Source organism: Chaetodon auriga, chromosome 6, assembly GCF_051107435.1.
Source record: "Chaetodon auriga isolate fChaAug3 chromosome 6, fChaAug3.hap1, whole genome shotgun sequence".
Lineage (NCBI taxonomy): Eukaryota > Metazoa > Chordata > Actinopteri > Chaetodontiformes > Chaetodontidae > Chaetodon > Chaetodon auriga.
Window position 1 is genome coordinate 6,948,123 of NC_135079.1, and position 27,213 is coordinate 6,975,335.

The 27,213-nt window shown below is 43.8% G+C and overlaps 1 protein-coding gene across 1 annotated transcript in view; it reads right to left on the reverse strand.

Annotated features, from left to right (window-relative positions):
* Window positions 1-15,005, reverse strand: part of wnt7bb (wingless-type MMTV integration site family, member 7Bb) — a 28,667-nt gene extending 13,662 nt beyond the window's left edge. Inside the window, exons 1-2 of the mRNA XM_076733388.1 lie at window positions 14,493-15,005; window positions 9,667-9,893 (exon numbers count right to left, since the gene is read on the reverse strand). Of these exons, the coding sequence (XP_076589503.1) occupies window positions 9,667-9,893; window positions 14,493-14,575 (310 nt within the window). The 5' untranslated portion in view covers window positions 14,576-15,005. The remainder of the gene's footprint in view (window positions 1-9,666; window positions 9,894-14,492) is intronic.
* Between the last annotated feature and the right edge of the window lie 12,208 nt (window positions 15,006-27,213).

Consider the following 27,213-nt stretch of genomic DNA (forward strand, 5'->3'; position numbering starts at 1 on the left):
GGGATGTGAGGCGAAACATTGGGAGAGAAAGAGTAAGAGATGACCTTTACTGAGCCGTGATGACCACAGCCCACACACTGTAGAACAACAACACATCAGACTCTCCTATCTGATAAAGTTAAGGGAAAGATCCTACACACTGGGACACACACATACTGCATATACAACTGCTCTGTTTCCTCTGAACTCACATAGAGGAGGGCAGAGAGGATTACGGCTACCCACATGATGATGGGCTGAAAAATGGGCCTTTTATCCACCACCGTTCCACCATAACACAATGCACGCATCATTTCCACGCCGTTATCCGCATGGTATAAAGTCCTTGGCCGGCCGGGAGCGAATCTGCAGTTTTTGCTGGTAGCTTAGCACCACAATGCATCTCAGACATTTTATCTTTTTATGATAGCAGTCTTGATATAACATCCACTTCTGATAATGACATTTTTTTTTTTTTTTAAATCCACACGGGGTAACAGAATTGGGTGAATGATTACATATCTGAGTTGATAACTTGCCTGTAGGGTGGACGACCAACAAGAAGCTAATCCCACAAAGGGAAAAACCTTGGCGGCAGGGAGATGATTGATGAGATTTTGGGAGAGTTCACCGGTGTCAAAGTATTGTGTGCTCTTGAAAAACCCAGAGTTTTGAAGAATGAGTTTTGAGTCTTTATCAAGCTAGTCGTGGGTATGACACTCTTAGCCAACTGACCAAGCTCATATGTCAAACAGGGTAATGTTGCAGTTTCTTCAAGCAAGTTTAAGTGAAGCTCCACTCCCTGTGGCAGCCTTTAGAATATGAGAAGTAAAGTTCATAGTTTGACTGTTTTTAAAAATCTAAATAATCATTGGGTGGACAACGTAGGTGGCTTCAGTTACACTGCACAACTGACTTATTTGCTTTCAAGGAAAGAATGTTTATCCTGAAGCTGATATTTAACTTGAATGTCTGTTTTTGAGATTGCATCACCGCAGGACTTAAAAGGAGTTTGTTGAAAAAGTTCAGCTGGTCGAAATTAATATTTCAGCTTGCATTTCCTTTTACTTTGTCAAAATGATGAAACAAAGCACGAATGGAACCACATGGTCATTCGAATAGATTTTCTCGTCCGTTCATTATTAGCCTTAGGTTGGACTGTGATGTTGTACTTGCATTCTGCGGGGATATTATTTCACCACAAATGACCATCAACTGATTCCGAGAAGGGGTAGGAGCTCCGCCAATGCATTTATAATCTGCAAGTATTTTGTTGTCCTCAACCCAGGAGCTGGTAGTGCAGTGTATGAGAGGAGAAATGCTAGATATGTGTGGGGGGGAAGCAAATGAATGGCTATTTTAAGCCTTCAACAACAAATAAAATGTGAGGATCATAATCATTAACTGCTGCTGCTACGGTAATTCCTTTAAATTCCACCTGATTCAATGTATTAAAGGATTGTGACTCATAGCTCTTTGCCCGTGGAAGCTGCTGTGTGCTTCTGTTGAAGTTAAAGTGATCTGGAATGCTAAAGAGAATTGTTCAGGGAACTTTGATTGACACCAGAATGGCTCCGAAATACGAGCCCAAAATATCGCCGATCTTTTTGATTCGAGAATGATATTAACTATAACAATGAAAGAAAAATATGCACATATTTTCTGTTGTTGTTCAGAATAGCTTAAAGACATAAAAACCAAAATCCAGGGCATCTATTGTCTCTGACACAATGCACCCAAACCTAAAAAGACTCCAAAACCTTCAATCTTCAACAAATTCAGCTTTTTTACAAGGGTATGGAATGTTAAACACTAAGCCAAAATCCAAAATCTTCTATCAACCACATCCTCATTGCACTTATCCTCCTCCACTGTTTAAACTGGGAATACAAAAAAAGGGCCTCAGCACTGAGTTATGTCTGGCTCTATCTGTTTGCAGTGACCTTTCCCCTCCTCTGAGAGGCAGCTCTGCTAGACGGAGTCCTGCATCTCCAGCTCCCAGTTGAGTACGTGCCTGTCCGGGAGTTCTTTCCACACAAGTGGGCTTCAGTGAACCTGCTGACTTAAACATCCTTTATGTGAGCAGACGCTGGTTTGGCCCCTGCAGTCCCTGCAGGTGGATCCCCCGCTGCCTTCACCGCACTCTGAGCCTGTGAGGGGAGCTGTGAACAAGGGAGGAGGGAGGGACTGGCTGGGATGGCCGGTGATACTGTAAAGGAGGACTGGAAACTGCAGACATGAACACGTCCTCTATTCTCCAACCTCCCTTTAGCCAAAGCCGCCACATCTGACCGTAACTGGTAACTTCTCAGACAGACGGTTCTTATCCTGTTTCCCTGTTCTCGTCCTTAGAGTTTCTAGCTATGGAGCACAGCTTGGGGCAGCAGCTCAGTGCCTATCTGAGGTAAATGAGAGAGAGACAGAGCAAACTGAAGGGAAACTGAATGGGAGAGAGGCTTGATGTAGGTCACAGAGCAAAACAGACTTTTCCTTGCATCTTTTCTGAAGCCTTTCTTTATGTCAAAGTAACATGAATAAAACAATGTCTTGCCTGCAATTCTACCTAAACAGAATGGTCTCTTAACGACAGATAATTCAAACCGTGGCTGTTGGCACTGCTAAAAACACACACAGCAGTAATCCCTCTGCAGCTAAAGCCTCACCTGCTCAAGTGCTGCATCTATTCTTGTGCAATAAGCCAGAGGCAGCATGATTGAACTTTTGTAATATTTCACTGCCGGCACAACAAGAAACCTCTTTGAGATGAAAAGCATGAATCAGGACGGTGACAAACTGGCTGGAAAGTCAAACAGAGAGTAACCAGAGCAGGCCATTTTATGACAAGGGGGCCAGTGTTGGCCTTTGATGCTGAGAGTAGCCGTTGAAAGGTGTCCATTTTCAGGCTCTAATCGCAGACATCAAGTGCATTGCAATTTGAACAGAGCTGTGAGGTGTTCATATAGGTCTTTTAAGTGAAGGGCATCTCTATTACAGGTGGTTAACCAAAGGAATGTCTGATGGTATGCAAGATGAGGCTTTTTTTAGTCAAGTCAAAACATATCGAAGACGGAAAAAAAGAAAATACGTAGTAATAGTGGAAACAATTACCAAAATCTGAATCACCGCGGTTGAGAAATAGAATAAATGCAACAGGAGAATAATGTTCATTTGGTACTGTATGTGTGTTAAAGTTGAGGCACGGGGCAAAGATCACTCTCTGGATGTAAAAACACGTCAACTTATTATGTGAGATGTGTAACAGAAACCACATGGGGCTTTCGATGCACTTCACGCGTGGGTGAACGCGCTTAAACATGCATAATAAAACAGCATCAACAAATCACAGCCATGGGATCAGTCTTGACAGAAATATTTAAAATAGAGTGATTCATCCAGAAACCAGGCCAAGTATTGTGATTGGAGGATTGACCACGTTTGCCATTCTCATCCTGAAACCTCCCTCCTTTCCTCCTGACTCGCTGATGGATTTGTCTCTAATTTTATTATTACTTCTTAATAGACTGCAACAAGCCACTCAATAACACCCATTTCTGTTAGCACAGGATAATTCATTCCACATTTTTACTGACTGAAGGTACCAACTCATGCCAGCACCAGAGCAGGGCACAAGGAGAGGACTGCTAAATCTGCTTTTGCAGAGGAAACAGAGACGCGCTTAAATTGCCAGTTTCAAATCTCACTTGGAGTTTATGGTGTTGTTCTCCAATTTGTCAGTTAGAGCATAATAAGGGAGCCAACGCTCTCTGCAAAACAGAGAAACTGTTGAGGGATAGAGCTGCAACAAGCATGGGGATGCTTTCATTTTTCCATCAATCCATCTAGCCTCAAGTCTCGTGTTCAGCAGAGTGTCAGGCAACGGGGAAGATGCCAGCAGAAGCCATCGTCTGAACTGAATACACTTTCCTGTTAACAGTAGAAGAGCAAAATAAATATCAAATGACCAGCCTTTGTAACTGAATCACCTCTGCTGAATGAAGATATCTCAGGCTCTGTAATGCTCAATAACCCAACTATTAATGTGTGCTCTCTTGGAAAGCGAATGTAATACCATGGAGCAGCTCCAGAACAGAAAGACTGCCTCCAAGAGCAAGCAACACAGAGAGAATGCATTAGACTTGCGGTCGGCTGATCTTTAGTTTTTGAAAAAATGCCGACATCTCCTCCTTCCAGTCCAAAACTAAGACTGGATCAGAGAGCGGGGGGAAAGGTTTAGTGTTCATAATTTGGGGGATTTGAATGAAAAACTTAAATGGGAGCAGAACGGGAATAGCTTTTCCCCTGTACTTGATTATGATGATGTGGGAATTTGCAGATTCGGAGAGGGGATTGGAACATTTTGTTGAAGGGGTGTATTCCATGATTTCATATGCCATGCTAAAGAATTCCGTAATACATACAGACATGGTCACAAAACATGGTTATATCTTCAGCCATGAGCAACGAACACTGGAAACTATCACGACTGTGCATGTCGTGTGCGAGCTGATGGCAGTTTGACAATAAGGTGTTGAGAGAAAACGCTAAATCGCCCACTTTTCCACAGTGTCTGACTGGCAGCGGAGTTCTGCAGTAGCTGTGGTGTCTGTGGTCTCCCGCGATGACCTAGTGGGACACTGCTAAACTGAACGAGCACTGTCAGATCCCAACTGACAGCCTTCCCACCTACAGCAGTGGAGAGCTCGTTCCCGCTGCATCAAGATGCAGCAGCCAGTCACACACCTGTATCCAGCAGTACAGTTTAGGGAGAGCGGGCCCAGTGTTTAACTTTAGCAATCATGCATATTGATTCTAATAAAATAAATAACTTTGAATAGACTGAGAGGAAAAGGCTTAAACATCAATTAACGGGAGAGTTGTGAGTCTGTTAATGACTGAGAATGCTTTAAAGACTAAATCTGTCACCAGTCAAGGAGCCTCACCTGCAGTAGTTACCCCATACCACATCCACAAAAAGTTCAGATCAGTTCTAACCAGACTTCTCCCTATGAGCAGTTTCCTGTGTGCATGTAAGCATAAAGAGAGAACAGTGAAGCTGCAGAGCAACTCGTTAGATGTATGAAGAGTTCATTTGCAGAAACAGATAAAATCCATTCTTACAATGAACAAACCAACACCACTTTGATTGATATTCTCTTGAGTACACGATGAAAAGCAAACATTCCTTTGAGAGCTTCATTGAGGGTCTCAGTATGTAACCATTGTTCTATTTCACACAGGATTCACCCTCCAAGGGGCAAAACTGAAGCACTACACCCTGAAGTTGACACACTTAGTGACACTAACACAAAAACATGTGCTTAATATAGAATCTGGGCTCATTAAAGGACACTGCCATCCAGATAACCAGACTACAGTGGGTGGCACTGCTGACACAAGGCTGGCTTTAATAGTGCAACTAGTCTGTTAGACAGAAGCGCAACATATCTTTCATACCTACATGTCTCTTTTTAAGTGCTAAGCACAGACCCAGGCAGAAACCTGAACACATCACTAAGCAGACCCAAACTGTAGTAAAACAACATCTGGACCACAAGTACATTAATAAACAAGAATTACAGCCTTGAAGCCACCCAGTCAAGTCACCAGCTGAGGTCACAGTGACCTTGACTTTTGACCCTAGACCACCAAAATTCAATCACTGCATCTTGGAGTCCAAGTGAACGTTTGTGTCAAATGTGAAGAAATGATATGAAGGCCTTCCCTAGATATCACATTCACTAAATTGGGACAGATTAACAAGACAGACAACCCAGAGACTAGACAGCGAGTCCAACATCAGCACTGAACACTGGTTTCAAACAAGTCCTCAACTGACCCAGATTGTCTAACCCAGTTATGTGAAAGTGAGAAGTCAGAGTTTTGAAATTATTAACCACACTGTAAATGTCCTCCTGTATTACCAGGGTTTGGCGCGCTTGCACATTGACAATGTCGATGATTATAATGAACTATTCAGGTGCTTTCACTTTGTCCTCTTCCAATAGATCATGACTATGATTACACAAACAATTGGTTTAATCATCTGACTGACCATGTGCTCCCAGAATATATCAAATATTATCATAATCTTTAATAACAATCTCCAAAACATCAAAACTCTATACCTTCCCGCTATTAGAAAGATGATTGCATTAGTGTTAGTGATTAAGAGTTTAGTGATTAGCATCAGGGTGTCTGAGTCTGTGTGGCATCCATCCAAATATGCTGTAAATCCATTTTCCCTATTTTAAATGTCCAATATCAAAGAAGAACTCTCACGGCTCACTCATCAGGTCGACATACCCGTGTGAGCTCAAAAGAGGCTCAAAACTGAGACATTTCATTTGTCCTGAATGAGATAATGACCAGCAGTGAGACAATTTTTCGATTCAGTTCAGCTCAATTCAATACAACGTTATTTTCTGTGCAACTAATGTTCCAGCCAGTGAGGGAATTTATTGTTCATCTCTGGACTTTTGGCTCGCTTTTTACTGCAGTTTATCAATAACACATTTATTACACAACAACATTTGTGTGTTGATGGGTGTGTGTCCTTGTTTCGATCTGTCACTCGCCAGAGATAGAAAGAACTCTTTCTCTTCAAATGTAAAACATGCACTTTTTTGCAGTTACTGACGCTTTTAGGAGTATGATCACAAAACCAGTGCACAAGCCTCTGTTTAGACAGTTTACCGACCCCACGGACAAAGAGCCGCTGTTTGTGCCTCACTGCAGCCCTGGGTTCCACATAATATGCCAACACTGTCAAGAGACACAAACGATGCAACATTTTCTCCCTTTTATCCCCGTGGCATGGAGAAATAAATCTATTCACTTGAAGGGGAGAGGAAGAACTCGGCACTCCTGCATCCCCGTCGCAGGGGACTCATTTAAGTGCAGGAAATTGCTCATTCAAGAGGAGTCAAAGTTTCTCACAAGAGCAGAGCTACAGAGTGAGATTATGGAGCCATAGTTGTCTGAAACTGTATCTCAGATAGTTCAAGTTTTCACTGCTGGATGTGTTCTTTCGATTTATCAAACAGCTTAACAGCAGCAAAAAAAAGAAGTCCTTGTTCGTGAGTCGGTAAACTTATTCTTGTGTTTTTTCATTCATCAGAAACCCAAATTAAAAATATCTTCTTAAATGTGCCATGGGAACCCTGAGCAAATCACGTTCCACACTGGTCTAAAAGAGGACGTCATTGTTGGAATACTTTATTCAGAGGGCCACCAAGTCCCATCATTATTGGACAATCATGGCAACCAGTAGTCATCGCTCTCTGACCAGAACTGGACACCAACAGTCATGCACTCATCAAGCGTTTATTTGTGCAGATCCACTATGGAAACCAAACAAGAGCAAAGGCGGGCATGAATTTCACATGACGCCATTATGGGATGTGGATGTCGCGTCGCCACCGAACCCATTTGGGTTGAATGGCCTCAACCTGATTGAGCACATACATGTAACTCTGCATGTACATCAAACACAAAGATGAGTGACAGTGTTTACACATCCCCATTAGAGAACATGGACTGTGTGAATCAGAATAAATGCAGATTTTTAGACTAGGAAGTGCTTTAGGTAAAGAGTATAATGCATAAAAACACAAACATGAGTCCTACAGAGTAGACGCACAGATGCTTCTGATGAACAAGTGCCTAATATCATTCCTAAATCTCTCCACCCTTCAAACACAGGCAAGGAGGAGGAAAGGGGATGTTGAGTGTTGAGGAAAACAACATGAGCTCCATTACAAAAGAAAGCGCCACATTCACAACAAAGAAAAAATGCTTTTGGCGAGGGAGCTGGAGCTAATTCAGCTACTCCTTAAGAGGAGTGATTGTTAACAGAGCCACTGGATTAAATGCACAGCCGAACCGCAACGTAATGGCAACAAAGCATCTTCTAAATGAAAGGAAATATATAAAAGTCCCTGTAAAACAAAAGCGATGCAAAAGGGCTTTGCGGAATGCCAAGTCCCTCAAACAAAAGCATCGTAAATGTAAATGTTTGTCTGCTTAACGTCTTTTTCTGCATGTATGTGCACACACTCTTGAGCCAGCCAGGCATGGACACAACCAATTTTGCCCGATTAACAACAGATGTGTCCATCTATTTTGGTTCGACAAGCGTTCTCTGCAATAACACCATTAGTTGTCTCCTCATTTGTGATATCATTTTTCAACCATACGTTTTCCCCATCAGGGCTCCAGTGCCTTTCGGTAGCTTTTCCATAACTTTGGCATAGCCAGCCGTGGACAGCATGCTGCTAACCAACAGGCTCACTGCAGAACCTACAGCAACAGAGAGCAAAGCATGCTGGAGAAATACAACATTGTCAATTGAAAAGAGGACAACTAAGATGGGCTGGAATCAGCAGTACATGAAGTCCTCTTGAGCAATGCCAACGCGAACGGTTATACAATAGAGAGTCAAAGAGACTGTGTGTTGCTGGTTTGAGTTTTGACTGTGTGATGTGTGCAGCTTGGGTTTGGCTTGTGAAGAGCCATATTTCATGGGGCTCAGAGGGTCGGGGGCTGGTACCACATTTTTGATACTCTTCTTGTATTGTTACTTAAAGCTGAGACAATGGGATGGCTCGAAACACGCATTATGCAACTTCTCTTCACTCTTCGATAGGAAAGTCACAGGCAGCTAAAAAACATCCCGCATGCACACAACATCTAAGTTAGAATCCCGTTTTTGTCATGTGCTTTCATCTGCTGTCAACAGCACGCACACACTTGATGATCTATCACTGATAACATTCATACTCTCATGCAGTGGCCTTATCCCTTACACAACTCTCCAAACATTACAACCCTTAACCTCATGAAACTTGATATTCCCCTTAAATTATCCCTTAAGCAGCTTCAAAGTTACACAAACACGATTCCATACTGTACAGCAAATTCTCATACGGCGTATATACTGCTGTCAGTTTGCTCCAGTGCGTCACTGAAGGAGTATTTCACTCATACTGATGACATACTCGGATCTAAGATGCCACTTTTATTGCTGCAGTCAAATGTAAAATCTTGTTCATTACTTTAGATGCATGTACCTTTAAGTCAGCGTGACATCTGGGGGATTTCAAGAAGATTTTGAACCCTAAAAGTCTGAGTTTGCTGCATGTTGGTTGGTTTTTGGTGTTTGGGTTTATTTCAGCTTTAAGAGCTTAAATACATCAGTTTAATTTATGCACTTTAGCTTTATTTAATTAAATTATGGCAACCTAATTTATACAGAAATGGGGGCTCAATTTTAGCTCCAGGCTCTCCTAACAGGTTAACAGGACCATGTTCTAGAGCTTGAACAAAGCTCTACTACATAACAAACATTTATCATGTTCTAACCATCTGACAGTCGTGCATGGTAGAAGACGTTAACCCAGAATCAAAGCGTTAATTCAGTCCTAAGCTTACATTTACACCAGTTCATAAACTGAAAATCAAGCCTGGTTCCAACCAATAAAGCTTTGACCTCACCTGCTTGTTGCTACTCGCTCATTAAACAAGTGATTACTGGCAGAAATTACATCACTTTGCAAGACATATCCTCTGTTCAACAGCTAAAACAACAAGGTTCTCACAAGAACAGCCATATAGGAGCACACACACACAAATACACACATACAGGCTCACACTGTGCCCTCTCCCTTTTGAGACAGAACCCAGACTGACCTACTCGCAGCTCCTGGCCGAAGACTGTCCTTTCTCCCAGCGCCGAACAGTTCCAGCGTCCATATCGGAACTGGTATTGACACTCATTGATGCCCATCTGGGCGCCTTCGCCCACAACAATGATGGCGTCCGGGCGGCTCTGGCAGATGGCCCGCTGGCGAGGCGCCAGCCCGGGAATCTTGTTGCAGATGATGTTGGCACCCAGAGCCACCACCGAGGACAGGGCCCTGCCAAAGTAAGAGAAACACACGCGCACAAGCATTTGTACACACACATCAATGCGCACGCACACAAGAACACGCATACATGCATGCATGGTTGCACACACACACACACACGCACGCACACACAGACACACACACAAACACAGACTCAGTTAGAACTTTCAGAGGATGGTCAGACTGACTCACTTATGTGAGACTCCAGGACAGGATTCAATTTGACCAGTGATTGATGTAAGTTCCGTAGCAAAGTGAAAGCTGTGCTGCATGAAAGTATTGCTATTTAATGGATTAGAGACTTAATCCAACACAAAATATAAAAAATCATACAGGGAAACAGCCCACAGAGAGAAAACAAGATGCTTATTTGACTACTGAAAATGCCATTCCACATTGGTTTGGATGGCAGGAGTTTGAGTAACGAGTTGCGGTTTTTGTGTTAATTGTTAGATAAAACAGCGGCGTGAATAGCTGCACTTGACTCTTCCGTAAACACAGTGTATACCCATGCTCAGTGTCTTGTGATGTAGATGCAGGGCTGACTTTTTAACCAAATGTCACACAAAACATTACTCCTCCTAACTGTATAATTATGTGTTTGAAAGTTATTCAGGGTGTAAAGTGCTGCCTGTAACTTTCATGAGGGACTACTTTTACTTTAGCCACATCCTAAGACGGGTCTGAATTGGAAACATGTAAGGTTTTCAACACTGGTTGCCTCAATCTGTGATGTATAAATGTGCTGCGCAGAACATGACACACCTCCCTCTCAGTTCTCAGTTAGGGAGACTCCATCTGATCACTCAGTGTGATACTATCAAAACACATGTTAAAGATGGTTTTGCAGCCACTGAGAAAGCCAAAACAGATTACAGCTAAACAAAGCGCCGACTTTCTCCACGTCTCTGTTTATAGCCCTCGAAACCATGTAGATACATACTTTTCAAACATGTCAGAGACAGGGAGCCATAAATGAGCATGGAGGCAAACGCAGGCTTTGATGTATGACGTCGACCTCCAGAGGCTTCACCACAATCGGGGCAATCTAACGCAGGCAAGTTGTATGTCAGCGAAAAGCGACAGCGGCGTAAAAGGAGTGAAAAGGACGAATGGGCGAGGGGGAGAGACAATGAGACAGACAGTGATTTCTGTGGATTCTAGCTCACAGTGAACGTGGTGGGAGACCCCTGACTAAGAGCAAAGATATGAGCGTTGATTAGAAATCGCTCTTGGACAATCGTGTTCCCTTTCCACTGGTGGCTTCAGTTCCTCCACAAAGGCAGAAAAACATGAATCTCAATTTCAAACACGTAAGTTCAAATAAATCCTTACTGCAGCGAGACAAGTATCTGTTACGAGGCTGAGGACTGCACACATTCTCTCGGTCTGCTCAGTGCAGTCAGGGGAACGTCCTACAGCATATACAAAGCAAAGTGTCATTGTGTACACCGCTGATTTAGCAAACCCTGCTCTGAAAAATACCACAAAAGCTAGCTGAACCAAGCTTTCTTCCATTTCACTAAACACGTTAAGATGTGTACTTCTAAAAAAAAGAGATGTTAATGAGACAAAGAGCGTAATTCATTACTACACTGTCCGCTGAAGACTACCGACATATACAACTTCTAAAAATGAAAACTTCTTGAGGAAAAGAAGAAGTGCGTCAGGTGCATGCAGTGTCTGCAGTCAACGCTCAGGCCCGCTGCTGCTCTCAGACGCTCTCTGCTCTCTCTGCTGTTAAACAGGCTTGAACTCCTCTGACCCTCCGTGACCCTCTGCTGTATATGTTGTTCCTCATGGCAACAATGACATCCAGTCTGTACAAACCAAAAGGTCGGCCTCATTAAGACAAGTAATGTGCAACCAGAGAAATTCACTGCCTTTCATGATGAACAGAACCGGGTTGTTTATGGAAATCCAAAGGCAATAAAGCACATTTGAGTCACTTCAGATCTCTGATATTTCAGTGCGCCAGTTCAAAGCTGACACAACAACAGCACATTGATGTTTTTAAGTCTGACAAACAGACCTCCTAATAACTTCCCCTCTTGGCTCTTTCTCATGCCATTCACCTGCTAATTCACAGAATCACAGTCTACCACTGGCAACCTAAACCATCAGACAACACCAAACAGAGAATTCCAGAGCTAAGCTTTTAAATCCCCGAAATCATCAAAGTGCACAAATGCGATTCTGTTTGCTTAGCGTGGACTCTGTGTGTACGCCAGCGGCTTGGGGGCAGCTCACCCACGGTTACAGATCTGCCATCAGATAGACCGCCAACAGAAACTCTAACAGCTCTCGAAAATGTCACAGAATCAGTCTGTTTGGGTTCTACCAATAAAGTTTGTAGTGCAAAACATGGAGCGTGATCTAATGTATAAACTGATGCAAAGCATGCAGGTTGATCAGCACACAGCTGTGACAGAGAGATGATGTAGGTTTTTTTATTATTATTAATTACCAAGCAACAGGTGGCATGAATTTTTCCATCGTCGAGCCTCAGATACTGTAGAGTGCATACCCCAAATTCTACGCAAACTTCTGGAAACTGGAGGCCACATTAGTGTTACATTTTCCTCCAAAATTTTATACTGCTGGATTGATCAAGCATCAGTAAACTGGATGTGCATGAGGGCCTTGACAGCTACACCTGCACAGCTTCACTTCTAAACTTAGAGGTGATGCAAATCTTCATGCTTTAGCACTTGAGATTATTTTTGGACCGTGCATGGGTAACTGTCTATGTTATACTAATCACAAAATACGACTGAAAGAAAAACACATCACACTGAAAGTCCAACTTAAAACATGAACAGAGGGCATTGTCGGTCTGACCTGATGGTTGAAAACATGACTGATAAAAATCAAATCAGAGGTCACAGACTCCATCACAGGAGAGTTTGGCCTTAAGAGGAACTATAGTCTGCGTCACGGCATACATGGTGCTTACAGCCACCTACTCCATCACGTGGAACACTTTGAACCTAACTGACACACTATTAAGCTCCCGAGCATGCATCTTCTACCGAGGAATGCACTCACAAAAATGCCTGAGACACAACTAAGTCAAGTGAATAAACGCTGCTCTTTTTCCAAGAGCAGGAAATTATCGGTTATTTTAGTGCTGGCTGGTTTTCCCCCTCTTACTGCTCATTTGCAAATAAAAGAGCTTAAGATGAAGAGTGCACTGGAGGTGTTTAATTCATGCGAAAATGTGTTTTAAACTACATCCGCACTGGTTAGGCTGTGGTGATATTAACAAAACAGAGTGAAAATGGTCAGATTATTGCCACTGGAGCATTAAGTGTGAAATTCCTCAATGCTGGAGTGTGAGGTGTGCAGTGGCCCAAAAGCTCTGCATGGTCAGATCATTTTGCTGACGGCTCTTTTGCCACCCACAGCTCTACAAATTTTACAGCTCAACACGCCAGAGCATTAGTTGAGTAGCTTGGAGGCACTGCATTATTTTGAATCCATATTTAAATGCTCTCCCTCAAACGCATTTGCTGATTGATGCTCGACAGAAAACATACTTAAATAATCCAAACAAACAATGGTATGCAGTTTTAACGTGCAAGCCATCACTATACTTAGCAGTGTAGCCCACTTTTAACAGAAAACCAAAAACCACATCTATTTCAGCATCAGGTTTGGGGTCTCCGGGCAGCAGAGGAAGGAGCGAGGGCGCATGGGTGAGTAATTATTTTGGAAGCTTTAAGAAAGCCAGTGCTCTCCTGCAAGAGTAATTTCTCGTTTAACTCGAAGCCGCAGCGCACTACAGCGTCAATCACGTGCATGTTGCAGGCAGATATTCTCAGATGTGGGTTCAAACGATAACATCGCAATACTGAGAATTAAGCAGAGATGAGGTAATGCACAGAGATAATATTTCACACGCTCTGACAGGTTAACGCTGCTCGCGTGCGTCAAAAGTGCCCATAGAGTGTTAAATTATCTTCACACGAAGAAAAAAAAAACAGAAGCTCAGCATCCAATTGTCTTGAACATCTCTGCCACTCTGTGGCCAAAGCGAATCCATGTAGCAGTTACCAAAATGTTTTGTTTTTCCGATCTTGCAAAAAATATGTGCAAGACGACAGCTAGACACAAACCATCAGCGCTTAACTCACAAGACGTGCTCGTCCGCCAGCAGACGGCACATTAGCGGGTTCACCTAATTAGTTTATTCCCACGTGGATCGTTTTCCCGGCGATGTTTCCACAGATGAGCATTCTCTACGGGACTTAACGCTTGTATAACATTACTATAACATTAGGAAGTGTGTAAAAAATATCCTAGAATTAAAGCACGTTAGCGGCGTGAGTTGAACTTTTGCTACGCCTGCTCCCTGCGCCGCTCACAGTTTGATGACACAATATAAACAACTTCAAATCAATCTCCAGTCTGTGGACGCGGACAGCTAAAGAAATTCACCTCAGAACCGGCGTTTAATGGTTAGGAAAAGGGCAAATATAGCCCGTCGTCCGGCGGGGAAGCTGCACGGGAGCGAAACCAAACCCGTGCGTCTTCGTGTTGCTGAGGATGAGCGCGCGCGCACTCCCTGAAGTTAATTAAGGACCCCGTTAATTGGCTCAAACTTACAGGTAGCTGCCACTCGTCAGGATCAGGAAGATCTGTGGATAATAGACTGACAGCAGTACACTGCGCGACGAGAAGATGATCATGATGACATTGAGCAAATGGCCACGTTCGGATTGAGTGAGACGACGCGGACAGGATGAAAAAAAAAAAAGAACTCCCTTAATTCCCGGTTTTAAGTCCCTCTCGCACAAAATCAAAAAGAGGTGCTGTGCGTCTCCTTGTCTTTGGTGCGGTGGCTCTACGCAGCTCCAAGCTCCCAGGGCCGTGTGTGCGCTGAGATTGGCTCTGTCATCTCTCAGCGGCGGAGGCTGTTGCACAGTACTGTGGGTTCCCGAGCCGGAATGATGATGGTTTTAGGGATTTTGCATGGCAGAAAAGTGCCTCTCTCCACTCTCATGAGAGTCGTGCCTGCCATTGGGCAGGGATAGACACTGCTATCCGCCCACTTTGCCACAACGGGACAATAGGGTGACACTGATCCGATCCCCGTTGGACGTGCAGGAGGTTTCATTCATCATCGCAGCGCCCCCTCCACCCCAGCCCACACCCCTCCTTCTCCACCTCCACCCCACCCCACCATCCAGCCAAAAATAAACAAACATAGACTGCTTGAGCCTCGCACCATCATCGCAGCTCCATGTGCAAAAAAGCAGCACATTTCTTTGGCAGGATGCGTCGTTCTGAATCAACAAGTTGGTGTCATATTAACGCACAACAGTCTTCATAAGTGGACAGATATGATTCTCCTAATATCTCTGCATGGCTGCCCATGTGAGAGTGAGCAGAGAGCGCCATTATCCTGCAGGAGACATGGAGGTTTTTTTCTTTATGAACTTCCTGTAATATTATTATTAATATATTACTCTTTGGATCGATACAGGCATGTTATGTCCAGTGGTTACACATGTTACGATAATCCTTCCTGAGAGTCATAGCCCATCTTCATGGTACTCAAATTTGATTTTCAATTATCTTATTATTTCCTGTGGTAACACTCTAATATTCCTATATGCATCTATAATGCTTCTGCTCTGTATGCCTGTCTGGTGTGCTCTGATGATATTTGTGGCCCTGCTGTAAAATGCTGTAATATCCTCCGCAGATTGTAGGCTTGTTAAAGGTGAAGCATTAAAAAAAATAGCACTGTTGTTGGATCAGAGCAGAGAAATAAAATACTTGGGGAGATTTTGTCGCAGAGCTTAGTGGGTGGAGGGCTTTTATCGCCTCAGCATCGTGACTCTCACTCAACACCTGCAGGCTCCAGCCGTTGTAAATGAAGAGGGTACCATGAAAGATTTAGCCAGAGTCAAAGGATGGAAGGAATGAGCTAACTCCTCGGGCTCAGTAAACACGGAGATGGGTGACTTTCCCCCCGTACTGGAGCTACTGTCATGTGATATGAGCATCTGTCAGCTACACGCTTCACTCCACATGAGGTTCTCACAGGGAGGCCTGACACTTTTTTTTCCCTTTGGCTCAGTATGGCTCCGAAAATACTGAGAGCATTACAAGAGCCTTAAAGTTGCCTGTCTTTTTGACTATTGAAAATGGGCTGTGGCAGCTTATATTTCAGTTAATTATTTCATGCGCAATAATTGGTAACAGCTACTCAAGAAAGCAAATGTAGCGGCTCATAAAAAGTTGCCTTTTAACACTCATGGATACTCTTTATAGCGTTAGAAAAGGCCAAATAACGTGCATTGATTTGGTGGTTTCGCCCTCCACTGCATCATCAGTGTGCAGGTAAGAGCTCTGCATACTTACCTGTACAACTTCACAGGTAAAACTTTGCACGTGGATTTTCATGAGACTGAACTGGTCATAATATTAATGTGTCCACCTGAGGGTCCTAATATGATCATGCTTGAGAGGCGCTGGACAGCAGAGGAGGAATGGTTAGAAGTCCTACTGTGTTTATGCGTCAAGGTGAAGTATTGCAAAACAGGTAAAAACTCCGGCTGGGCAATGGAATGTGGAAATACAACTCAGTCTGCCGCTATTAATGAAGGTATGCAGGGGTGAGCTGGATCTGGAGCACAGACAGCGGCTCAAATTATCTTGTGCGACAAAGGAGCAGGAGTCTCATGAGGTGAACTTAATAGCTCTCTGACAGCGAATACGAATCGATCATATTGCCTGTTGGCATGAGACCTGATCTGCCACTTTTACGCACGACATATTCCCCAGGCGCAGGCGCTCGGATCAAACGATTAAAATATAATTTTTTTTTCTTAGATACACCTGCTGAAAACGGACTTTCACATCAGGCTTAAGTCGGAGGGCAGAGGGCAGCCGATGCTTTCCTGTAAAGAGTTTATCAGAGTGTCGCAATGAACGTGATACGCAGGTTTGCGCATGTGAAGAAAACAGCCCATGCAATCACAGGTAATAAAAACTCACCCAAGTCTGAGGTATATGATGCCAAAACACAGGAACACGTAGAGACTCCGCTTTCGGAGGGGTTTGTGCATGATCGTCACCACTTTGTCCAGAGGCCATGCACTGTAACATAAAGTGGTCACGCTTTCCGTTCACATTGGCAGCTTTCCTAACCCTTCCAGATGCACGTAGACCGCCTGTTTTCCGCGATATGAAGCTGCAGCGCCTTTGAAACCTTCGACCGTGTGAAATCCATGGTCCGGCAGTACAGGTGAGATGCTGAGGACGACCTGAAAGGTGGATAAGAAGTCCAAAATGAAACTTGAGAGAGGGTCGGACTTGAAAAGGTGAATGAGTTCTTGGAGGAAGTGCCTCCGATTCGTCCTTACTTTCACGGTAGAGCCTAATTAGCAATTCCCATTTGCTGCGCCTTGCAGGTAGAAAAAAAAAAAACTAGTAGCGTTTACTGCACTGCCCTGCCAGCCCTGTGGATTTGGTTTTGTTTAAAGCTTTTCTGCAAAGCTCGCTGTTTCTATTCTCTGAAGACATCTTAAACTCAGTCCATTTTCCTAACTTACAACGGCCAGGTACTCTAATACAGGTAACAAAAGGGCTGCACGCCTCCTCCTCCTCCTCCTCCAGCATGGATATGCAGGGAATGGGACGGGCTTCCAGCCTGAGCTCAACACGTGCAGTTGTTGTACAGAAAACTAAAAGGGACGAAATGAAATGGCCTTTTATAGGCCTGCGGCCCAGGCGAGGCTGGTGCTTGTCGCTTGCAACATTGGGCATTGCCCCACCAGTGTGGGCTCCCCGGATGGGCTTCACCACAACAGTAAGCCCCATAAAGTCAAACAGACGAGGAATGGCTTTCCAGCTGTATGAATAAAAATTACCATTGCATGACTAATAATGACTGATAATAAGGAACTGGCGACATGATGAATATGTGTCAGTGAGATTCGGTCAGTCACTTTGATTAACAGCGCGATGCATGAACAAAACAACATAAACAAAACATCAATATCACCATTACTTGGGCTTGAGTCAGGATGATGTGAATTTTGAGCAGATGTTCTGCATACAGAGTCAACCCCTTTGGGAGCTGTTATTTGACTATGAAGACTCCCTCTGGTGGCAACAGGGAGTACAGAGATAAACCTCCTGACTGGTGGGACTCCTGCGTGACACTTCAGCAGCAAGAGTGAAATACAGTGCAGGACAGTTTTAATCTGAATGAAGATAAAGAAATACATTAATGTGTATGTTAAGGTGAAAGTAACAGGGAGCTTCAGAGCTTGATAGTATGATGGATTTTTTTTTATTCATCCCACTTTTTTGAATTAAAATCACCCATTTGACATGTTGTGATGCTTTTGTGCTGCTGCTTCAAATTTCAGTGTAGTTGTGGGGTTTTTCCAAGAAGTTCAATTTAAGTGCCAGTTAACTAAAAACCACCTACTTATCGCTGATTTTTAAATCTAAATTCCCCCAAAATGTAAAGTTCATTGAAGAGGTGGTCTGATATTGTGTGAAGAATGTAAAAAAAAAAAAAAAAAAAAAAAAAAAAAAGCTGATGTTATTTCAATAAGGCCTCTCTGGTTTTCGATTTTTAGCTCGCCCCTTTTTTTAGTGACACAACTTGCCTCAGAAAAATGAGTCTTTCCGCAGCAACGCTCATCCGGACACTTTTCTCCTCTGCGTGGCCGGTCAAAAAAATCTAAAGAACCCCATGCTCTTCTCTCTACATTTTATAGTCTTAGTTCAGTTCCTTAAGAGAACACATAAACCATCAATTCAGTATATTTCCAAGAAACGGCATGAAAAACGGCTAACGTGTTGTAATAATGATGGCATAAACTAAAATTACAGACATGAGCTATCTGAGCACAGAGACTGCCGGGCTGTTGTTGACCACGAGAAACAGACTAAACCGCAGAGACCTTTGTTTCAAGACATCCCTGCATTGTGGTTTCAAGGCCTTTTCCTTCAAAACATGCCCATCAAAATTCCAGATGGATTTTAGAAATAATGAAAGTCAACATGCGGGCCCAGGGTGACATAAAAAAGACATGTATTTGATGTCTACCCCGTAACAGATGGTCTTGTTTGTCTTCAAATGTACATAGCTCATCGTCGAGGCCTGGGCGGGGATGGCCCTGTTTAGTTTAATTAAAATGTTCAAAGAGCCAACACTTTTTTATTAAAGCAGGATCGAGACCAGGGACAGTGTGCGTCAGCGTTATTTGTCACCCGCCATTGCCATTACAGACGTGTCGCACACATCCACATTCTGCTCCCATTGGCTCGCACATTCCTGTGCACGCTAACAAACATTATCTGTCTGTCTGTGTCCACACATACAGCGAGTATGCATACGGCAAATCAAACCGTAGACACACACGGAGGCTCTCACACACTGTAGCACTTGGGTGGTATGTGGAAGATCTTGTGACACACTGTTTATTTAACTTCAAAACGCAGAGGCAGGGATGAGAGCATCTGGGTCAGCGGGGACATATCAGTCTGAGTAAGTCATACGCCACATCACTGCTTGTGCTTTATGCTGCATTACAGGCCGTTGTATGTGAAATATTTCCTCTTGCAGTCTTCTGAAAGGCGGTTGCTGTCCTCCGCGCTCCGGACTTACCCTCTTCTCAGTCTCCTCTCTTCAGTGACCGTCTGCCAAACATTTTCAAGATTGCACCATTGTGTATCTGTTCCTTTTCATCTGCATCTGCTCTTCCCAAAATGTAGAGGGGAAAATGTTGGGAAGAAAGGGGGAGGAAAAAAGAAGGGGATCATATTTTTGGCAAGCGTTGGATGATATGTCGCACTGTCTTTTTGAATATTATTAAGTACTCTTGACCGACAACTAAATAAGAAAACCCACCAGTTGCCCATGTGTTTGAATAGGAGCTGGTTCAGCTGGAAACAGTGAGAGGGCTGAAATGCAGAGCGTGCCAAACCATGGAGTGGCGTCTGGGGCTGGGTCCACCACATCTACGCTGGGCCCCAGGCAAGAGGGGGGAAACGGCTATTATGCACTCGCAAAGTCCCCCTCTCTCTCCGTCAGCCATCTCCCGCTAACCCTCTGTTCTTCTTGATCTTAACACTTCCGTCCATTAGCCGAGCTCAGATTCAGTCAGAGCGGCGAGAGGGGGGCAGCCCCAGAGGAAGAGGATTCACAGAGGTGCACTGGGAGAAAGTGACCTTTTCAGACCTGGATGTCAGACGTCTGCTCGAACATCTGACTGTGAGGTCAGAGGTTAAACCAACTCTCCCAGTCCTCCCGTCCTGACCGATGGGTTTGACCTTTTCCTCTCTCAGGTTCAGTCGCAGCTGTGGACAGGGGAACACGGTGCCATCTGATTAAGTCCTCGCCACGTTTGCTGATATATCAGATCCTTGGTGGCTCGTTTGTGTGCATGTGTGTTTGTGCGCACGAATGCCAGCAGATCTGCCGGGCTGGGTCTTCGTCTATCCCAGCCTGCTTCTTACTGGCTGATTAGCCCGGGCTGAAATGCTGCGCCATGTCCTCTCGATGGAAAGCAGGTTTTCTGAGGGTTGGCCTCACTAGTGTCCGATACCACTTGGGGAGCTTGTATAAAGTTTGACCTGAAACTCAAAGGGAGAGCAGGTTTTTTTCCTCATGTTAAAACCTTCAAATACTAATTTGCAGTGTTGCTATTTTAAATAGGACTCGCTTCTTAGCAAGGCCGCTAGCCAAACTGTCATGGGTGTTTTCCTGATCAGGCAGGGGCTCCAGCACAGAGCAGGGAGGCAGGATCAATTTACCCAAATCTGACAGTCTGGGACACAACGCCAGAGCTGTAGCCTCTATTCAAGAGCACACTGTGTAAAATGAATGAAATGGCTTAGAGGAAAGAAAAGAGTCTAGTTTCAAGTTGGAGAGGCCTGAGAACGACTGAGATTAGGATTTGTTGCTACTGTGCCATGTGTCTAGGCCTGGCTCATGCACATATGAGAGGGGCTGTACAGAAGTCATATAAAACCGTGTACACTTAATAACGACTGTATGTGATCGTTCAGCAGGAATGAATTCTGCAGAATTTGTTACACAAGATGATATAATTGCAGTTTGTTTTTCTGGCTTTATGTCTTCTGCTCAAACACTTTTGATTTACGGGCTAATATTTGCTAACGAGCCGGAAGCACAACAAAGTACGATCGGAAAAAACATGTCTGCACTTCAATTCATGCCAATTCGCCAATTAGCTATAATCTATTGCTTAATTTATGATTTCAAAAGTATGTTTTGATTAGTCTTTTTGGCTTTTCTTTTCCAAATGTCAGACACAATTGACTGAAAAACCAGAACAGTAAGTTGACGCTTTGTGGGGGATTGAACTGAAGTTATATTCCTGCAGAGATCAGTTTATCATCAGTGGCTGCGCCCACATCCAGACGTTGATATGTAAAACACAAGCTAACTTAAAGTCCTCTAAATCCCTATAAGAAACTCATATACCCTCAATGTTCACATTTCATGCTCCAAAAAGATTTGACTGGCCTGACTGCTCTGAAGAAATGGTTTGTGTGCAGGTGCTTGAACTAAAATCAAATCGACAGTTTGGAGATGGGCTTTGCCAGCTGAAATGAGAACAGGACGTCCATGAAGGGGTGCATGTGTTGTGTTTTTGGGACGTACCGTAGATGTTGGAGTGCGTTAAGGGTTCTGCTGTTTGTAAAGTGTTATGGATACGGCACAGTTTGAGTAAGGACAGGGATCACTAGATGCAGGAACAATGAATTTCATCACTAAAAAACAAAAAAACAACAACAAAAAAGACTGATGTTACAATAAAAAAATCCATAAACCGCATTCAGTCTCCTTGGTCAGAGAGTGGAACCCAGGCATTTACATTCACAATAAAATCTGACAGACATATGGCTTGTGTCTGTACCAAAGGCCCCAAACCTTGTGTGCAGTGGAGCGAGCACAAGCAATACTCTCTGTTGGCCTCTAATAAGCCCGAGGATATGAGAAAAGGTCTGAGAACAGACAGAGTCCATGTCAAGTTGGCACTTTGGATGGGATTTCATCTGAAATATTAATATCATGACATGTTCCCTATGTCCAGAAGCAACAATTCAACTGGATAATTGCTGTTTTGTTTTCAAAAAGGCAGCTTGACTATGAAAAAAGGCATTAATAACGCATAAATGACATAACACAGTACATTTGAGGTTTGTTTTATGACATTTAGAGTGCTCTTAGCACTCCAACATGGCCTATAGGTCTTTAAATAACCATCTTGCATCATTGATTCCAGCGTATATTGGTCTCATTGGCCGAAGGCTATTAGTGAATGTTCTGAGCATGTTTTGCCTCAATAGGCAGGAATATGGATGAGATAACATTGCCAAACTGAATTAGGTATTAACTTTCCTCTCCTTGTGGGTAAACTTTGCGGATACATCAAATGCATGCTTTGGCGTTGGAGTTTACATACCTGTGAAAGTTCAACAGAGAGCATTGACTGAAGGTGTGGCTCCATATTTGTATCTGACCGCAGCTATGGACGGACACAAGTGCATGGACACGTGCACACGCGCACACACACACACGCGAACCTCGCTCTGAACAGCTGGGAGTGTTTGCAGTGCGAGCGGCTCGTTCGCTCTCCTCTCCGTCTCGCACAATGACCCATGCACTGTCTGTGTTTGCACTGCACCCAGCTCAAACAGCGCTCGTTTCCTTCCCCTCGCCGCTCGAGCACACTCTGAGGCTCGCTTTTGTGAAGACGCACACAAACCGGGAGGGCTTGGCCTCGGATCGCACTCGGAAAACAGGGGCCAAGTTCATTGAGAAATCAAGTAGAATTTCAGAAATGCACCTGATACTTTTCTCCTCCGGCAATTGATAATGTTTTGGCATTCCAATCAGGGTCACGGAGATATTAGTCGTGCACTATTTCATTTCCTTAACAATGGCAGTCACAAAGACAAACCTGCTGCTGGGAGGACGCTGCTACGCCGAGTTCACAAAGCCAGTGGAAGCTTGTCCTCGCTTTCCGCTCAGTCATAGAGCGTTTAATAAAAACCACAGATAAACCAGACTGTCTTTACAGAATGAACAAAGGGCATTTTCAAAAGAGCAATCTCTCCTCAGTTCACTTTTTGAAGTCAGATCAGATGCAGTGAGAGCAGGCCCTACTAATGCTTGCTTTTAATTTTCTCTGAATTTCATTATTCTGCTGATGAACCCAACATAAATCAGTCCAGATGAGTGCGTCAGCTAACTGTCTAAAACGTTTTTTAAAAAGTGTTTGGCTATTTTCAATCTGCTCCGTCTCTGCATATGCCATTCCCCTCAATCCATCCATGCTGTTTATCTTCAGCATTGCGTTTGGCAGATTGAGGTTTCTATACCAATGGCCTGATATGTTTGGATATAGGAATGCGGTTTTCCTGTTTTGGCACTGTCAGTGTGTCTTTTCATATACCATCCTGACATCAAACACTGGGTATGTAATATGTAAAGGCCATCTGTGGCATTCACTCCTGCTCGCTGATGGCTTGGCAGCTGCATAGTGAGGCCTAATAACACCGGCCTGATAGACTGCGGTATAAAGAAATGGCACAAAAAATATTTCCTTACAATGCAGCCTTTTTCAGGAGGCCTGATGTGAAGTGATATTCAAGCTAGATTTGCTGTTGATATAAGGGAGCAATTAGCCCGACCAATCATCCTTCAGATGGCATTGTGGCCAAGATTTTGTGTTATGCAACGGTCCTACTGCTCCCTGCAGGTTTAAAGCACATGACATAGCTGGTACTTTTTGTTATTTTGTCGTAACTTTTACCAATTACACAATACAGCTTTTTGTAACTTTATTTAATTTTATGACACCAATAAAGCATCATCCAGCAACTCTGCGAAAACAAAAGAAAAACACAACTGCTGATGTTTGAAAAGAAATCAAGCGTTAACAGGTGATATGTGAGAGACTGTAACCCCTGAAATCATGTGATCAACTGTCCATCTGCTGAGGAAGACCTTGATATGTGGATGAAAGCTCTGGAACAAGCTGTTTGTGCATGAGCCGCCTCGGTCATGGCTGTAGTTGCTGTGGTCATTGTTGCAATGTCTTATTCATCAATTATTGAATTATATTTTACTACATCCAAAATTTCAAATGAATTGTGCACCGAGTTGCAGAAGAGGAAAGAAAGAAACTTCTCTTGTTAGTAGCCACATTTTGTCATCTTGCAGGCTTTCTTTGGCTAACTTAAATGTTAACTCTCAGCCTTCTTCTGCTTTTACAGAATCTCACCAAACAAAATAATTCAGCTCCCCCAACTTAAAAGATCAATATAACACAAAAAGGCCTCGTGTTCTATATGATGAGTCCACTCTTCTGCTTCCAGACTGATATATCGTCTAGTTTCAGCATTAAGTGGGAAAATATCAGATCTCGACTGGGCACTTAAAGATTAAAGCTTCTCGGGTACATCAAATAAACCATAATTCTCTCCTAAGTGTATGCAGTTTTGTTTTACTTTATGTCATTAGCCCACTTCCATTTACTCTCAGGATACATATCTTCTTTAGCATCTTATAATTATTTGAAAAGATCTCACGACACACAACAAATTGCTCATTTCCTCTCACCATCTGCTAATTTATTCATCCCAACTGAATATCCCTGCGGTGACAACGAGTTACGGCCTAACAACATAAAAGAGATAACACAAAATTCGTCACCAGATCAGAATTAGAAAGCCAACGAATACCAGAGGGCGTTCTGCATTCGTTATCTGTCGGCATGTCTGCGTCGTGTCTGTGAGCTTGTCGTCCAGCCTCAGGTGGGCTCAGAGTGTCCCGGGCTCCTCTGGCAGCCTCGGGTCGGGCCTGGCATCTAGCTGCTTGTCAGACACAGGTTCTCTTTGTTGTGTCAGCCACACACTGAACCTCGCAGGGGCCTCACATACACAAAGGAATGTTTGGATGGATCCGTTACACAGCCACACACACGGCTTGTTTGCCTGTTTGACTCCACAACAGCAATCTGACATCTAAATTGGGTCAGGGAGGCTCTTGTAGCGCTTAGCGGCCGAACGGTGGATAAGGAGAGAGGAAATGCTCGTAGGACAGTTAAATTGTTCTGGATCAGGAGAGTCACAGTCAGAATCGCTTAAATTGTCGAGAACAATGAACGCACAAGACGTCATGCTGGTGACACTGGTGCACAGACACTGACAGCTTACAGACAGTTCACATACCAGCACGGGTTGCAAAGGGCAACCAGACCGCACAGAGACTCGTACGAACCAAAATAGAAATTAACTCCTTATGAATACACTATCTGAGGCCATTTCAGACGGTTTGCTTGGACTTCATCTCTTTCCAAGCTGCTTTAAGGACATGTATCCCACATAATTTGCATGTACAGTCAGCACACACTCTGTTTCAACTCTCGTCCTGCTCTTGGCCTCCTGTTAACCCCGCACTTCTCTCCCTGTGTGTTTGGGTCTGTAAAAGCCCACTTTGTTGTGTCTGAGCAGTGAAGCATCTCAGTGAGCAACGACTTCCTGTGAGAAGCGACTGCTATTTCAACTCCGGAGCGCTGGGCTGCCTGCGGTTCGCCTGTCTGCCGGTCTGGGTGTCTGCCCTCAAGCTTCCCCTCGGCGCGTAGAGGAAGAAGACATTTCCGTGGAGACAGAAGAGTGACAGCCTGCGTTGCCAAACTTAGAGCTCCCTGCCGGCAGGAACTGCAAACAGGGAGCATTCTGCGTTGTTTGACAGCAGAGGTCAAAGGGCGCTTTAGCGTTCCACTCGACTTGAACTGTGGCCGCTCTGAGGGGTTCGTCCATTCTTTTTCTTCTTCTTCCTCTGCGTGTCTTCTTCACATCCTCCTTCTGTCTGGTGTCAGGGTTTTGGGTGAAGATGACAACAACGGCTGGCGGACACAGAAGGGGAGCCATCCTCCACACTGAGACCAGAGCCATTACCTCAGCCGCCACCAGCATGACAATGATATTTTCAGTTGTAGCGTAAAACCCGTTATAAACTAAAGCTGCAGAGACATGAAAGGCTTCCCATTTGGTTTTATTTTGCTGCGGTGCAACGCTTTTTTACTACATGCATTCCCTCAGAGAATTAAAAGAACGTCTCCTTTGTTTGGACTGTCATATAACAATTAGGCCCAGTGCAAGAGTAAAAGTCATTATCTGCTTCTGATGAGAGGCTGTTGTCAGTGTGGAATGGCAATGTAATGGTCTTATAAAAGGCATTTATGTGGAAGATGTTAGCATGACGCCAAAGAATTCAAAGATCACATTGTAATTTGTACCTAGTTAATGAACAATTGTAAGTGCTTCAGTATCTCCAGCGCTATCTGTAGGAGTCTGCAGTGACTTCACAGCTAACCAGAGGGGACAAAAAAAGGGCCCACAGCTTCATAGCAGCACTGTCCAGACTCCAAATTCAGGCATAGCATAACCAAAAGCGACATTAAGAAAACAGAGACCGAAATGTTCTTCCGTTCCCCACATGCTTTTCTTCTGTTCTGAGTATTTATTTTATTCTTCACAGAATTTATTTGTTTTTGGTCAAATCGGCCACCTCCATATCTCCTGGAGCCAATATTACACCCAGGGGTGGTTGGCCTATGAGTGGATTAGGACTTTTCCATTGACCAGTGGTTTGCAGAGGTTATAATCTTGCACCCTGAAGACAGATTTCCCGTTAAGTCCAGGAAAGCTGTCTGACACCGCTTACTGGAATCTAGTGGAATTTGTAGCAAACGCTTGCTGGCAGAGACGCAGACGCAGACAGAGCTCGCAGAGAGTGGCAGATAGCAAATGTGGACAATGCAATTCCTCCTCTTCGACCAATGGTGCACGCGGGCAGTAAATTTGTCTTTCCTTTATCTTCATTTAGCTTGAACAGTATAACGGCTCCCAAACGTGCACAGAGCTGGCGCCGCATGCTGTCGGACAGATAAATCATTCATAACCAAGCGATTAAATATATTGAGGGATATATTGGTGGTTAATGGGTGGTTGGATCCTGGCACTCCCGTATGAAATTCAGACTTGACCGCTGTCATCAGGAATCCATTCGAATGATGATGTCTTTGGGAATCACTGCCCATCTGTGTGTGGTATCATAAATTAGAGCAATCTGTCAAAAAATCAGCTTGGTACATTATAATCTGCATGTGATGTGTCCGAAACACTCAAAGAAATGTTCCTTGTGATGTGATATTTAGATGACAGATACATGCACAGCTCACTTTTCTCTTTTGCATGAAAAATGATGCCAAGCGCAATATTCCTAAATATTGCTCACATTATTATCAAAACCTAAAGT